The following is a 15,509-nucleotide window of genomic DNA, read 5'->3' on the forward strand; positions in this document are numbered from 1 at the left end:
TATCGCCAGATGTCACAATGTTGCTGGGTAGCTGTGAGTTAGGATTGCAAATGGGGCCTTAAATTATATTAGTTGGCTGTTAAGCTGCTCAGACCACAAAGCAGTCTTGGTGGCAGCAAAAGTCGTCTTATATAGAGAACTTCTCTAACCCATTCTATTGAACTAATGTGAAAGAAGCAAGTATAATCAACTTGTAAATAAAAAATAAAAAGGTTTTCAAATTACACATGTACACCCAAATGCCAAGATATATAAGGAATGTAAAAAGTCAATGGGAAAAATTTTCAATTGAACAAACTCTTTACTCATAGAGAATAATGAATCAGTAATGAAAAATAAGCTGTCTTTAAAGATAAAGGTGAATAAGCAATTTCCTTGATAGGATATTAAATCCTTGAAAAAGATCAGGTGAAAATGCAACATTTCAATGAAATAATCAGATAAAGTTGAAAAATTTCATTACTCTTTTCTCACAGGGACTGTTATCTTGTGGAGCCTGGGCTTGCTTTGATGAGTTTAACAGAATTGATTTAGAAGTACTTTCTGTGGTTGCTCAACAAATCCTTACTATCCAAAGAGGTAATGAACTAGTCTGTCTTTGCGTTATGTGAAAATAGAAGAAATATGTGAGGCAATGAATGGTACAAGTCACATTTATATGTGTATTACTGAGTCATTTCATTCCTGACTACCCACAGGTATTAATGCAGGTGCTGAAATACTAGTATTTGAAGGAACTGAACTGAAACTTGACCCTACATGTGCTGTGTTCATAACCATGAACCCTGGGTATGCTGGGCGATCAGAACTGCCAGATAATCTGAAGGTATGAGGGAAATGATGATATCCTCTACTTCCTTTCTGTGATATACAAAGTTAATACATAAAAAGAAAGAATATGCTACCCTGGAATTTTGTGAAAATAGATGTCCTTAAGTATTATAATAATTTAGAAAATTATCCTAAGAGAGAATTTTTAAAACGAAGACAGCTGTGCTCATCACTTTTACACCAATGCCTCCCGTCAAAACTTTAAGTACCTGTAGAAAACAGACATGCACACCAGGTACAGTTTCCAAAATTTCTGGCTTTAAAATAATGCTAATTACAGAAAATTTTAAAATATGGAAAAATACTAAAATGGTACTCCATTGATTACTATATTGTAGTTTTCTTTCCTCCAATTTTAAAATAAATACTTAAAAATACAGTTGAAATAAGAAAATTGTGTTTGCTTAGTTTTTTGTTTGTTTGTTTGTTTTTTTTTTTTTTTTTTTTTTTTTGGACAGGCAGAGTGGACAGTGAGAGAGAGAGACAGAGAGAAAGGTCTTCCTTTTCCATTGGTTCACCCCTCAATGGCCACTGCAGCCGGCGCACCTCGCTGATCTGCGCTGATCCGAAGCCCGGAGCCAGGTGCTTCTCCTGGTATCCCATGAGGGTGCAGGTCCCAAGTACTTGGGCCATCCTCCACTGTACTCCCGGGCCACAGCAGAGAGCTGGCCTGGAAGAGGGGCAACCAGGACAGAATCTGGTGCCCCGACGGGGACTAGAACCTGGTGTGCCGGCGCCACAGGAGGAGGATTAGCCTATTGAGCCGTGGTGCCGGCTTTTTTTCAAGTTAATATGGTAACATGAGCATTTCTCCATCATTATAAACATAATTTAAACTGTAAATAAATTTACATAACTCTCATTGTTGAACATTTAGGTGGTTTGTAGTTTTTCTGCATTGTAAATAATATCAAAATAGGCAGTTTTTTACTTGAGGTTTTTCTCTACTTTAAGATATTTCCTTAAGTAGAGTCATAGGACCAAGAATCATGTGGCTAACTTGCCCTCTAACACAGGTTGAAAGAATTTACATCATATATCAATTCTCATCAAGTCAGCACTAATTTTTTATTATAAGAAACTGAAACACTTTCATAGTTGAATATAGCATTTTCTCCATGTCTTTGTCAGCCACATTATGTCTTTTCTACTGAATTGCATTTATTTATTGCCTCTGCATGGAAAACCATGTTGAAGTTTAATGCAGTAATAATTGAAGATGAAAAAAAACCAATATTCTGAATAAATCCTATCTTCTTTCCACCATTCAATTCTTAGACTGACAGCTTCTCGGAGTAAATGAGCAGTTTTTCTTTCCTCCCAAGACTTTTCATATGACTAATTGTTGCCAAGTGCTTTTATATTTCCACACCATGCCCTTTTTGGTGATGGAACAGAGATTTTAGCACTTGTACCTTAGTGAAGACAGTTATGGCTAAAAAGTGAAAACTGGTAAATACTTTACCTAATAAGCATTTTGTGACTTTTTAATGCAGATTTAGTTTGGAAAGCTTTTTTTTGCAGCAATTTCTTTTACATTCACTTATGTTATTCAGTAGGATCAACCTTCGAATGCATAAATATTTATAAAGCAGGAAAAGCAAAATTCTCTGTGTAGCTAGGCATAGAAATCTGGGAGTCATTGGTTGAATCTGTTAATGCTGTCTGCAGACTTTTCCACAGTGTATATGTTGAAAAAAAATGTCAAAGCAAACATCTTGTGGTTCTTGGGGTAACATAGTTTCATTTTGCATTAAGTCAAAAGCTGTTCACAAATTCAGATAGCTTTGTTGTTGTTCTTTCTATTGCACAGTGTTCTTGATTAGAGTTTCTATGGAACATCTATTTTTTTTTTTTTTTAGTATATATGGAAATACCTAAAAGTCTGAAATACCGAGGAGTTTGTTTCATTGTATTCCCCAACCAATGAAACATTGCTAATGGTGTTGAAACAATGTGAATGGAAATTTACCTTAGGTGGTCAGAGGGAAACCTACAGCAATGTACAGATGTTGGCTCTAAACTGTTGTAATTTGTGCTATTGTAGAAAGACTGTATCACCCTAACCTTGAGGTTAACAACTGATTTGTTAATTCAGTCCTTACTTCTTCTATTCATTAAGAAAAAAGTAGTTGTTGGGAGCCTACACTGTAAAAGAGGTACCATGTGTATGGCAATTTTCTTGTATTCTTTGTTCTCATGGATGAAGTGATTGAGAATGCTTGTTTAAGCTTCTCTTCCAAGTTATTTGTGTAAGCTGTATTTTAAAACGTTATTCTTTCCATTCTTTAATGGTAACCTCATTAACAAGATTTCAGGGACTGGTGTTGTGTTGCAAGATTAAGCTGCTGCTTGAAATGCTGCCATCCCATATCAGACTGCCTGTTAGAGATTCCTAGCTACTCTGGTTCCAGTCCAATTCCCTGCTAACACTCTTGAGAAAGACTCAGAGGATGGCCCAAGTTCTTGAGCCCCTGCCACCCATGTGGCCTAACAGAAGGAGTTTCTGCCTCCTGGCTTGGGCCTGGCCAAGCCCTGGCCATTGAGGCCGTTTGGAGAGTGAATCGCAGATGAAGATCTCTTTCTCTCTGTGTCACTCTGCCTTTCAAATAAATAAAAGTAAATATTTAAAATAAATGAAAGACAAAACTGCAGGACCAAGGTCTGAGCTGAAAATTAATACATTGTAAAGGTCTTGCTTGATGCAAAATTTTATTTTTTCTCAGTGTGGAGAAAATATGTTGACTTAAGCAAGATGTTCTTATTTTCTATCTACCTATGTTTCTGGTAATTCAAGTAATTCCCAGAAGGCACTTACAAACTATCTGAATATGATTGTAATTCATCTGAGGTGATCCTTTGGTCCCCTACAATATTGTTAATTTTTCTCTTTAGTACAAGAATTTGATATTTTAATGCATGAGCATACTAATATTCCAAATTTAAATTTTCTTATTTATTCTTTTTTAGTCTTCTCAGTTTTATGTTTACTTCTCATCACATGACATTTACTTGTCTAATGGTATTTAAAATACTATGAGAAAAAATTATCTTCACAACTTTGAAAATTCATTTGACTCCAGTAGCAATCATCCGTTATTTGTTCCCAGCTTTCTTTATTATACTTGAAGAAAGACTGAGATAATGGCTACAGACAAAAAAGTTTTAAGCAAATCTCAAAATATATCATTTGTCTAATATAGTCTTTGTTATTATGGGTTATCTTTTTATCCCCAGATTATAAAATTAAATAGACCACTAGAAAGCCTTGCTTGAAGCCCAGTTGCCCCAAAACAGGCAGATGCTTTGTCAGCAGCCTAGATGAGAGGCTGGTGGAAATCCTGGCATAGTCTGAGGTTCATTTCCCTGTATTGTGTTGCTTCCCCAAAGAACGTAACCTAATTGGTACTTAACATTTAGATGGGAAAAAAGTGATGCAAAAGTTTAATGATATATTTTATATAACCATAGTAGGAACCTAATTTTTGAGTGTTTTTATCTGTATTACTTCAGCATTACAATTTGATGCTGCATTACAAAAAGCTATAACATGTTATGAAACAAAGTATAGGATTTTATTTATTATCATCTTTTTAACAGGACCTTTTCTTTGTACCCATAGGCTCTCTTTCGTACAGTAGCAATGATGGTGCCTGACTATGCCATGATTGCTGAAATAGTCCTGTACTCCTGTGGGTTTGTTACTGCTCGGCCACTGTCAGTGAAAATTGTGGCTACTTATCGGTTGTGTTCAGAGCAGTTATCATCTCAGCATCACTACGACTATGGAATGAGAGCTGTGAAGTCAGTGCTTACTGCTGCTGGGAATTTAAAGGTAGAGAACTAGAGGGTTTCTGATTCATAAACTGCTCATTTGTAAAGCCCAATACCTGGGCCAGCATTGTGGTGTTACAGGTTAAGCTGTAACTGGCAATGCCAGCATCCCATAGGAGTGCTGATTCAAGTCCTGGCTGCTCCACTTCTGATCCATCTCCCTGTTAATGTACCTAGAACAGCAGTGAAAGATGGCCCATAAGTCCTTGGGTCCTTGCACTCATGTGGAAGATCCAGATGAAGATCCTGGCTCCTGACTCCAGCCTGGCCCAGCCTCAGCCATTGTGACCACTTGGGGAGTGAACCAACAGTTCACTGGAAGTCTCAGTCTCTCTCTCTCTCTCTCTCCCTCCCTCCCTTCCTCCATCTCCCCCTTCCCTCCTTCCCTTCCTCCCTCTCTTTCTTTCTCTGTAACATTGCCTTTTAAATAAATAAAATAGATTTTTTAAAAAATAAAATAAAGCTCAATACTGTAGATCTTTACAAAATTTCAATTAGAAGTTGGCTTCATTAACTAAGTGAAAAAATAAGTTACTGTATAAAACAATTTATTATTTTGCACACCTGAAAAAAGAAATTTCATGATGATTTCTAAAACCTTATGCATGTAATTCTTGGTGATTTAAGTTCTGTCTCATAATTTTCAAAATATAAAACAATATTACTAAGCAACAAAATTGCTTGTTTCTGAAAAATATTTTGAAGGCTTTGATCCTATATAACTTGAATTAATTTAAAATAAATAATGTATAATTAATAAACATGCTCAAAAAGCCATAAACAACATCACTTAATATGATTAAATATAACTATAATGCAATTGCAGTTAGTTGTGGACTAGCAGTAAGTGATTTGCTGTGTATAATGTTTGCATTTAAAATGATCTAGGGATGGGTGTTTGGCAAAGTGGTTAAGATGCCAGTTAGGATACCTGCATTCCATATTAAAGTACTGGGCTCTGATGTCTAGCTCAGGTTCCTGACTCTAGCTTCCTGCTGATAAAGACACTGGGAGACAGTAGAGATGGCTCAAGTAATTAGGTTTCTGCCACCTACACGAGAGACCCAGATTGAATTCCCAGCTCCTGATTTGGGCCTGCTGTTGCAGGCATCTGGAGAGTGAACCAGTATATGGGAGTATGTGTTTATTTTCTCTTTCTATCTCTCTCCATTTCAAATAAATAAGTAAATAAATAAATTTTAAATTAAAAGATGAGTGAGTATTTGGTTTAGTGATTAGGATACTGCTTGAGATACCCACACCCCATTTCAGAGTGCTTAGGTTCAAGTCCTGGCACCACTACTGATTGTAGCTTCCTACCCTGGGAGGCAGCAAGTGATGGCTCAAGTACTTGATTACTACCACCCATATGGGAGACCCAGATTGAGTTCCTGGCTTTCAACTTCAGCCTGGCCCTCTAGCTTCAGCCTGGAGGGGTAAACCAGAAGATAGGAACCAATTTTCTCTCTCTCTCTTTCTCTCTTTCTCTCTTTCTCTTTCTCTCTCTCCCTTCCAAATAAATATTATTTTAAAAATGAAAAAAATTAAATGATCTAGATATTAAGTATATAAGAAGGATCTTCAGTTTGTAGAACTGCATATAATGAAAAAATTACATGAATCTCATTTTTTTGTACCAAAATAAACTTTTAAATCTTTTTTCCACAAACTTTTTTTTTGGGACAGGCAGAGTGGACAGTGAGAGAAAGAGACAGAGAGAAAGGTCTTCCTTTACCGTTGGTTCACCCTCCAATGGCCGCTGCGGTGGGCAAGCTGCGGCCAGCACACCGTGCTGATCTGAAGCCCAGAGCCAGGTGCTTCTCCTGGTCTCCCATGCGGGTGCAGGGCCCAAGCGCTTGGGTCATCCTCCACTGCCTTCCCGGGCCACAGCAGAGAGCTGGCCTGGAAGAGGGGCAACCGGGACAGAATCCGACGCCCCGACTGGGACTAGAAACCGGTGTGCCGGCGCCACAGGTGAGGATTAGCCTATTGAGCTGCAGCGCCGGCCTCCACAAACTTTTAGAAGCCCTCTCATATATGAAGAACTCAAATACTTTTAAGACATGGTTGGCTTTCCATTGGAAATATTCTGTGGAACCGTGAAATGTAACTACATTAGTCAGCTTCTTATGAAAGCAAGATAGGTGATACCTAACAGCAAAATCTAAAATATGACCTTGCAGAATGCAAAATTTTCACATTCATTATTTGTAGAAGATACAGGTTTTAAAATGTATCTACATGATTAAGAACAGTGACATACATTTTTATCTTCAGTACTAATGTTATCAAGAATTCTGATATATAGCAGTAATGTTCTATTTCACATTAGCCTAACATAGCTTCAAGTCATTGTATTTTGTAATAAACAAAAGTTAATAGAGGCAACAATTTGTATTAAACTGGCATGTCAGGATTCCAGTGTGGTCAGATAATGGGAAAGATAATACATTGTCCTAGTGTATGTCATCACTGAAATCTTCACCATGGAATTGAGCTATTAAAGTTACTGAGCAAATGAATCCTGCAAATGAATTCTATCATTCTTTGTCAAAAGCTAATTCAGAATTGTTGAATGTGTTGGCCTGAATATTTGAAAGTTTGTTTCTTTTAGGTCAAGAAATAATTTGCACATTTGCTTCAAAATAACAGCCTCTCAAATAACAAAGCTGACTTGTGACATTTTGTAATTTATGTGTAGTCAGATTGATCAAATAAAAAGTCCAGAGGAACAGGGCTCACTGGCACTGGGATATGGCTAAACCTGATAGCCAGCATTGTGCAGTTATTGCAAGGCTAATCCAGTTAGGTGGAACATGGCATTTATCAGGCAGAAATATTCTATAGAAAAGGGAGAGGGCTCTGGAAAATAAATGTGTGATAGTATGAGAAACTGGAGTGAGGTGGTGATAAAGTATTAAAGCTGGGAGAAGTAATTCTATACTTAAATTTCTCTTAATTTTATGTGAACACTCTTATGGACATGAGTAATGGGTTTAAAATTCAACCAGATTTCTAGTAAACTTCATTTATACCTCAGATGTTTTGGAAGTGAATATAGAGTTTTCTTTAACACCCCTTTAACATCTACTCAACTGACTTAGCTTGTAAGCCAGCCTATTCCATTCTCTGTTGTGCTCACTGACACACAGAATCTAGTGAGCACACAGCCAGTAGGCAGCACACTGCTCTGCTGTCCCACTCTGGCTTCCCTCAGGTGAGCAGATTCCTTACCAAAAACTAGTATGCTCATTCATGAATCATTTTAAAGCCGGCTGGATGTGGTACTGTTATTATGTCATCCAGTTACATGATGGGGAAACCAATGGTACTTAAACAAGAAAAGAAGGGTTTTGTTTCCATGAAAACTGAGTTCATTATTTAAGAAAAATTTAGTAAAGATGAAATGCTAAAATACTGACTTTGAATTAGATGTAGATGAGAAAAATATATAAAATGAAAAAAAAATTTAAATTTATAAAACAATACATTTATGTCTTGATACCATCAAATTATTAGAAAATGTTAAAACTCTGCAAAACATTGGCATAGGAAAAGACTTCTTGGAAAAGACCCCAAAAGCACAGGCAATCAAAGCAAAAATAGACAAATGGGATCATACCAAGCTGAGAAGCTACTCTTCTGCAAAAGAAACACTCAGCAAAGTGAAGAGGCAACTGACAGAATGGGAGAAAATATTTGCAAACTATGCAACTGATAAAGGATTAATATCCAGAATCAATAAGGAGCTCAAGAAACTCAAAAACAACAAAACAACCAATCCAGTTAAGAAATGAGCAAATGACTTGAACAGGTATTTTTCAAGAAAGGAATTCCAAATTGCCAACAGACGCATGAAAAAATACTCAGGATCACTGCCATCAGGGAAATGCAAATCAAAACCACAATGAGATTTCACTTCACCCCAGTTAGAATGGCTCTCATATAGAAATCAATAAACAACAAAGGCTGGTGATGATGTGGGGAACAAGGTACCCTAATTCACCATTGATGGGAATGTAAACTGGTGCAGCCACCAGAAGACTATATGGAGATACCTCAGAAATCTGAATATAGACCTACCCTATGACCCAGCATTCCCCCTTCTGGGAATTTATCCAAATCTAAAGATATTAGCATATGAAAGAGTGATCTGTACCCCCATTTTTATTGCAGCTCAGTTCACAATAGCTAAAATATGGAATCAACCCCAATGTCCATCAACTGTTGACAGATAAAAAAAAAACATTATATTTGAAATAAGTCAGGCCCCAAAAGACAAATACCGTATGTTCTCCCTGTTCTCCCTGATCTGTGGTAACTAATAGAGTACCTAAAAGGTAATCTATAGGTGAAAAATGACACTTTGAGAGGTGATGATTTTGAACAGCCCTTGTTTCTTCTGTTGAGGAACAGAGTTTTTTGTTTCTTCATACTTTTTGTTGAACTCTTAGTGTAGGGTTACATAGTGTAGGGTTAAGCTTATGAGTATAAAATAAACTGAAAATAGATCTTTGTATAAAATAAGAATGGGAATAGGAGAGGGAGGAAGAAGAAGGGTGGGAGTGTCAGTTGGAGGAAGGCTAGAGTGGAAAGTATCACTGTGTCCCTGAATCTGTGTATATGAAATACATTAAATTTACATGCTGTAATTAAATTAAAAAAATACACTTAAATTTCCTTAAAATTATCTTTTAAGAGGATAGATCCATTATTGATATAGTGTTTATGAGGAGAGAGAAAGGACGAAGAAACTTACACTCAGAGAGGAAGTCTTGACATCAACATAAGGAAATAAATGAATGTTTATATGTGTTACATGTAAATGTGTCTTTTCAAGATGATTGACCACTTGTAATGATTTCACTTACTCAACCCACTGCTGGTCTTGAATACATAGGACAAGCAAGTTTTATTCCAAGATATAATGAATTCATGGCCAAAAATGGCTTTTTTTTTTTTTTCAGTGTAACAGTGAAAGGGTAATTAGTTGAACCTAGGTTTTTATTATAGACTAGTAAAAAAATTCAAAATGTCAGTGTTGGTGTCCAAAACTAATAGCAATCTAATAAAATGAAAATAAGAGCAACATTTTGTACACAAGTGTGTACACACTTGAGGTTGGTGCAGTCAGCAGTTACAGATAACATAATGAATATGTTTTCTTTTAGCTGAAATATCCAAATGAAAATGAAGAAATTTTGCTGTTTAGATCTATTATTGATGTAAATCTGCCAAAATTTTTATCCCATGATTTGCCACTCTTTGAGGTAAGGACATTTATTATTCCAGCGTATCAAAACTCTTATGATGTATTTATCAAATTGTCCAAGTTTGCAAATTTATGAGGAACTTCCACTATAGAAAAAATGAAAAGGTTCCAAGCAACATGGATCATTCCATGTTTTATTTGAAGTGTAGTTAGCTGGCTTTTTTGCTTCAGATGATTTTAAACAGCTTGGGGTTTTTAAATAGTACATGTTTTTCCCTGCAGAATATAATCAATACACAAAATTATAAAGTGTTTCACTTATAAATTCTATCTGAATATAGACTCCATGAAGAAAAATAATTTGTCTAGTATACTATGACTGCAGGAATAAAATAAGGTTAATTTCCTTAAATGAATTTTATGAAATTATATAATTTAACATAAGAACCAGACTTAATCTTATTATATTTCAGATAGGATTATGAGTCCTTGCAAGCAAGTGTTAATATTAATTTCCCAGAGTATCATTTGATATCACTGTTGTCCTTTTCCCCAATACCAGGTAGATGACATCAGGAACTCAGTGGACTCCTCCTAGTCATTAGATGTTGTAGTAGTTGACACTGCCTTGTAGTACAGGCATTAGCTTTCAGCATGTAAAGACTGGACAGGTTGTGGCGGAGAAGGGGGAGAAGACAGAGCCATTAGTTTAGCCCAGTGTGATTAGCTATCCATAGCAGTCGTGTTTCATCATTCTGAAGGGAGCTTTCCTTATGATTTAGAGTGGGAAGTACAAATGTTTTATGGAATAAATCAACAACGGAAGAGTTCAGATTTTCTTTCTAAAGTTTTTCTCTGAGTTTCCTAGTGCACTGTACAGATATTCTAGGAGAAAAAGCTGGGTTTTTTTTTTTTTTTTTTTTTTTTTTTGGAAAGGGGAAATGTACCTCACTAAATGTATTCTCATGCAGTTGTGTATTCATTTGGTGAACATTGATTGAACAGTGTTTCTCAAGTGGAACATGATTAGTTTTACAATTGGGACAATCTCTTTTTTTTAACTTTTATTTAATGAATATAAATTTCCAAAGTATGGCTTATGGATTACAATGGCTTCCCCCCCCATAACGTCCCTCCCACCCACAACCTTCCCCTTTCCCACTCCCTCTCCCCTTCCATTCACATGAGGATTCATTTTTGATTCTCTTTATATACAGAAGATCAGTTTAGCATACATTAAGTAAAGATTTCAACAGTTTGCTACCACACAGAAACATAAAGTGAAAAATAATAAATGATTTTATAAATGATGATGAAATCAGATCAGACCTATTGTCATGTTTAATCCCAGTGAGAGTCAAGTTGGGAATTGATAATTTCTTCTTCTTCTTCTTCTTTTTTTTTTTTTTTTTTACAGAAGATCAGTTTAGTATACATTAAGTAAAGCTTTCAACAGTTTGCACCCCCATAGAAACACAAAGTGAAATATACTGTTTGAGTACTCGTTATAGCATTAAGTCTCAATGTACAGCACATTAAGGACAGAGATCCTACATGAGGAGTAAGTGCACAGTGACTCCTGTTGTTGACTTTACAAATTAACACTCTTGTTTATGGCATCAGTAATCTCCCTATGCTCCAGTCATGAGTTTCCAAGGCTATGGAAGCCCCTTGAGTTCTCCGACTCTTATCTTGTTCAGACAAGGTCATAGTCAAAGTGGAGGTTCTCTCCTCCCTTCAGAGAAAGGTACCTCAATTGGGACAATCTCTTGTTATACATGGCTGTCTTATGGACAGCAGACCATTAAGCATTCTATGTTGCCCCTCCCTGCTGCCCTAGACCTTTCCCTTAACGACAGGCACATTTCACAATATGACAGATTTCAAACTTTCCACCTGGCAGGAGAGTGAGGGAATAAGGGATGGTAGTCTTGGGTGAGAACCTTTTTTTTTTTTTTTTTTTTTTTTGACAGGTAGAGTTAGCCAGTGAGAGAGACAGAGAGAAAGGTCTTCCTTCTGTTGGTTCACCCCCCAGATGGCCACTATGGCCAGCGCACTGCACCGATCCAAAGCCAGGAGCCAGGTGCTTCCTCCTGGTCTCCCATGGGGTGCAGGTCCCAAGCACTTGGGCCATCCTCCACTGCACTTCCAGGCCACAGCAGAGAGCTGGACTGGAAGAGGAGCAACTGGGACAGAATCCAGCGCCCCAACCGGTATTAGAATCAGGGGTGCCAGCACCGCAGGCGGAGGATTAGCTTAGTGAGCTGTGGTGCCGGCCAGGGTGAGAACCTTGAATGACAGATATGTTTGGAGTTATCTGTTTCTTTCAGAGGTTTGCATAAGCAATTTGAATGATCTGAAAAGACGATGTTTATTTAGCAAACATTATGTCCCTAATGTGGAGCAGGTACTAATCTAAGTTTTATGTGAATAATAATTTATGTAATATTTGAAATGACCCAACTGAATAGGTGCTTTCATTATCCCTCTTTTACATATGGTGTAACTGAGCCACAGATATAAGTAACTTGTGTTTATGATCAGTACATGAAGGGACAGGGATTCTCACCACCCACGCAAGCTACCAAGTCCTCTTAGCCATACTGTATTTTTTCCTTTCTTTTGCCTCAAGAAAAATTATCACTTGGGTGAATTGGATGTCTTTTTCATAACAGCACTTAAAGGATTAAATGTCAGGATGGTTAAACCAATAACTCATAAATTCTAATGTATAGTTGAGTATGTCTTTTCACATTAAACACTTCTGAAATTTCTCTTTTGCCTTTAGAGTAAAAAAAGTAATCATATTTCTCACATAAGTTGTAGTAATACTGATAAGATAGCCTTACTGGTTTATAAAGGTAACTTTCTTAGAACTTGCAATTAACTTTATGAAATCATATACACTAAATATGAAGTTATAATTCTTTCTAAACACATATTCTATGATTGTATTGATTTTGGGGTTGCCATAACTAAGCACCACAAACTTTAGACTTAAAATAGCATGTATTCTCTTGCAATTCTAGAGGCTATCTCACAATCAAGTTTTGAGAAGTCATATGCCCTTTAAAGACTCTCAATCTTGTCTCATCCTAGCTTCTGAAATACTTAGTGTTCCCTGGCTTGTAACTGATTCACTTCAGTTTGTGCCTCCAGCATCACGTGGGCTTTTCCCCTGTGTCTCTCTGCATCTGCACCTGAATCTCTCTCTTTCCTTTTGCTTAAACAGACAGCAGTCATTGGATTTAGGGCCTACCTGAATCCAGTATGATGCCATCTTAACTAATTACATCTGGAAATGCCCTATTTCCCATAAACTCACATTCTGAGGTCCTCGGTAGACATGTAATGTGGGGGGACACAACTCAATCCACGACAATGTATCCATTGAAATATTTTGGCATAGCCAGTTGTCCTAGCACCATTTATTAAGAAGACTTTCAGTGAGTTGCCCTTGCATCCATGTTGGCAATCAGTTTTTTATATACTCATTATGTGTGGGCTTATTTATAGACTATTTATTCTGTTCCATTGATTACATATGTTATATTAATACCAATATGATGGTCTTTATAATAAGACTTGAAATGAGATAGTATTAGTTTTCTAACTTTTAACTTAAAAATATCATAAAATTAAATGTAAACCCAAGCTGTAATATTTCTAGTGGAAAACAGGAGAAAGCCTGTATAACTTTGAGTTAGGCAAAAATTGATTAATTAAAATACCAAAAGCATAAAGAACTTACACAATTATATTTAAAATATGTAAACAGCTGTCCAAGCTTACCAATAAATACATAGACTAAAAATGGGCAAAAGATTTGAAGAAGCTTCACCAAAGATAAATATATCGCAAATAAACACAAAGAAATTAGTCATTGGGAAATATAGATTGAAACCTCAATAAAATATCACTACACAACATGGCTAAAATTTTTAAAAAATCATAAAATATTGGAACTCACACACACTGCTAGATGTAATATAAACAGTACAAGCATTTAGAAAACAGCTAGGAAGTTTCTTAAAATATTCAACACCCACTCATGCTATCCAGTTATTATATTCCTCAGTATTCACTCAAGGAAATGAAAGCATTTGTTCAAAGTCTTTACATAAACATTCCTGCAGCTTTATTTTTAATAGCTAAAAACTAGAAACAAATAATATGTCTATCAACAGGTGAGCGGATTTAGAACTGATGTACTTCAATGCAGTGGAATAAAAGCAATAAAAAGCAATGAACTACTGATACACACCAAAGAAAAAGTAGTACCCATACTGGACAATTTCATTGATACTGAATTGTGCAAAATGTAAATAAAAATAGTAACAAAAAGCAGACCAGTGGTCCTCTGAGGAAAAGCGTAGACAGCAGCAGGCAGAGGGGGAAAGGAGGATTAGCAAAGGTCAAAAGGAAATTTTGGGGCTGCTAGATGTTACCTTGGTTGTAACCTTGTGTTGTTGATCAAATCATACACTTTAAATATATGCAGTTTTGTGTATGTAAATGATAATTTATAAAGCTGTTAGAATGCTGTTGAATTAATGACTCCATCAGTATTAAATATATGTATTTAATGTAAATATATAAAATGTGAATCCTCCACTTCATTTCTCACCAGGGAATTACATCAGATTTGTTTCCTGGAGTAAAATTACCAAAACCAGATTACAATGATTTGCTGGCAGCTATCAAAGACAATTGTGTCTCCATGAATTTGCAAATGACTAAATTCTTTACTGAGAAGATTCTTCAAATATATGAAATGATGATTGTGCGTCATGGTTTTATGATTGTTGGAGAACCATTTGGAGGAAAAACAAGTGCATATCGTGTCTTAGCTGGAGCATTAAATGATATATGTGAAAAGGTAGGTATCTTCTTAATGGGTTTATTTATTTGTAGTCAATTTTGTGCAAAATAGAATGTAACAGTCATAATAAAATATATTTTGAAAGGGACAACAAAGATCATGAGAAAAATAGTCAAAGAGAAAATAAAATTTGTGAAGTAAAATGAAACAGGAAGTTAGTGTATAAAGGTTAGCCACAACTTTGCTTTTATATTAAATTAACCTTTTTTCACTTTTTAACTATTAATGTAATACATGTTAATTTAGAAAAAAAGTCTGAAACAAAAATCTCCAGGTTTTTCCTTTAATACTTCTAGGAGAATTTTTTTAAAATTTTCTGTGTAGTTAGATTTGTAATGCAAGCTTCTCATATTGTCTGCCAGTGATATTGAATTGGATTGTGTGTGTCTGCATGGATACACACATGTATGTGACTGCAATGACTATTATATTACTCAGAATTCTAATGCACATTACATTTTGATCTGCTTTGACATGCTGAAGGAATAGTGTGGGGAGCAACTCGGACTATACTGTTACTGGAATTAAGACTTATTCTATGCATCTGCTCTCCCTCTGTGGGGAGCAACCTGGACTAGACTGAGTTACTGGAATTAAGACTTATTCTGTGCATCTGCTCTCCCACAATATGGCGCTGGGAGAGAAGTAAACAGCTTCCGCACAGCTGCCTCCAGTTCAACTAATAAACTGTAGGACTTGCTCCTGATTGGAGAGCAGCGTACTCGGCGTGTGGGCAGCCGAGTTGGGATT

The 15,509-nt window shown here is 36.2% G+C and overlaps 1 protein-coding gene across 1 annotated transcript in view; it reads left to right on the top strand.

Moving 5' to 3' along the window:
• Positions 1-15,509, top strand: part of DNAH7 (dynein axonemal heavy chain 7) — a gene marked incomplete in the record, with an annotated part of 367,056 nt that overhangs the window by 164,960 nt on the left and 186,587 nt on the right. The window contains 5 exon segments of the mRNA XM_070070446.1: positions 477-579; positions 699-826; positions 4,454-4,666; positions 9,837-9,935; positions 14,508-14,756. Of these exon segments, the coding sequence (XP_069926547.1) occupies positions 477-579; positions 699-826; positions 4,454-4,666; positions 9,837-9,935; positions 14,508-14,756 (792 nt within the window).

Source organism: Oryctolagus cuniculus, chromosome 3 (assembly GCF_964237555.1).
Source record: "Oryctolagus cuniculus chromosome 3, mOryCun1.1, whole genome shotgun sequence".
NCBI lineage: Eukaryota > Metazoa > Chordata > Mammalia > Lagomorpha > Leporidae > Oryctolagus > Oryctolagus cuniculus.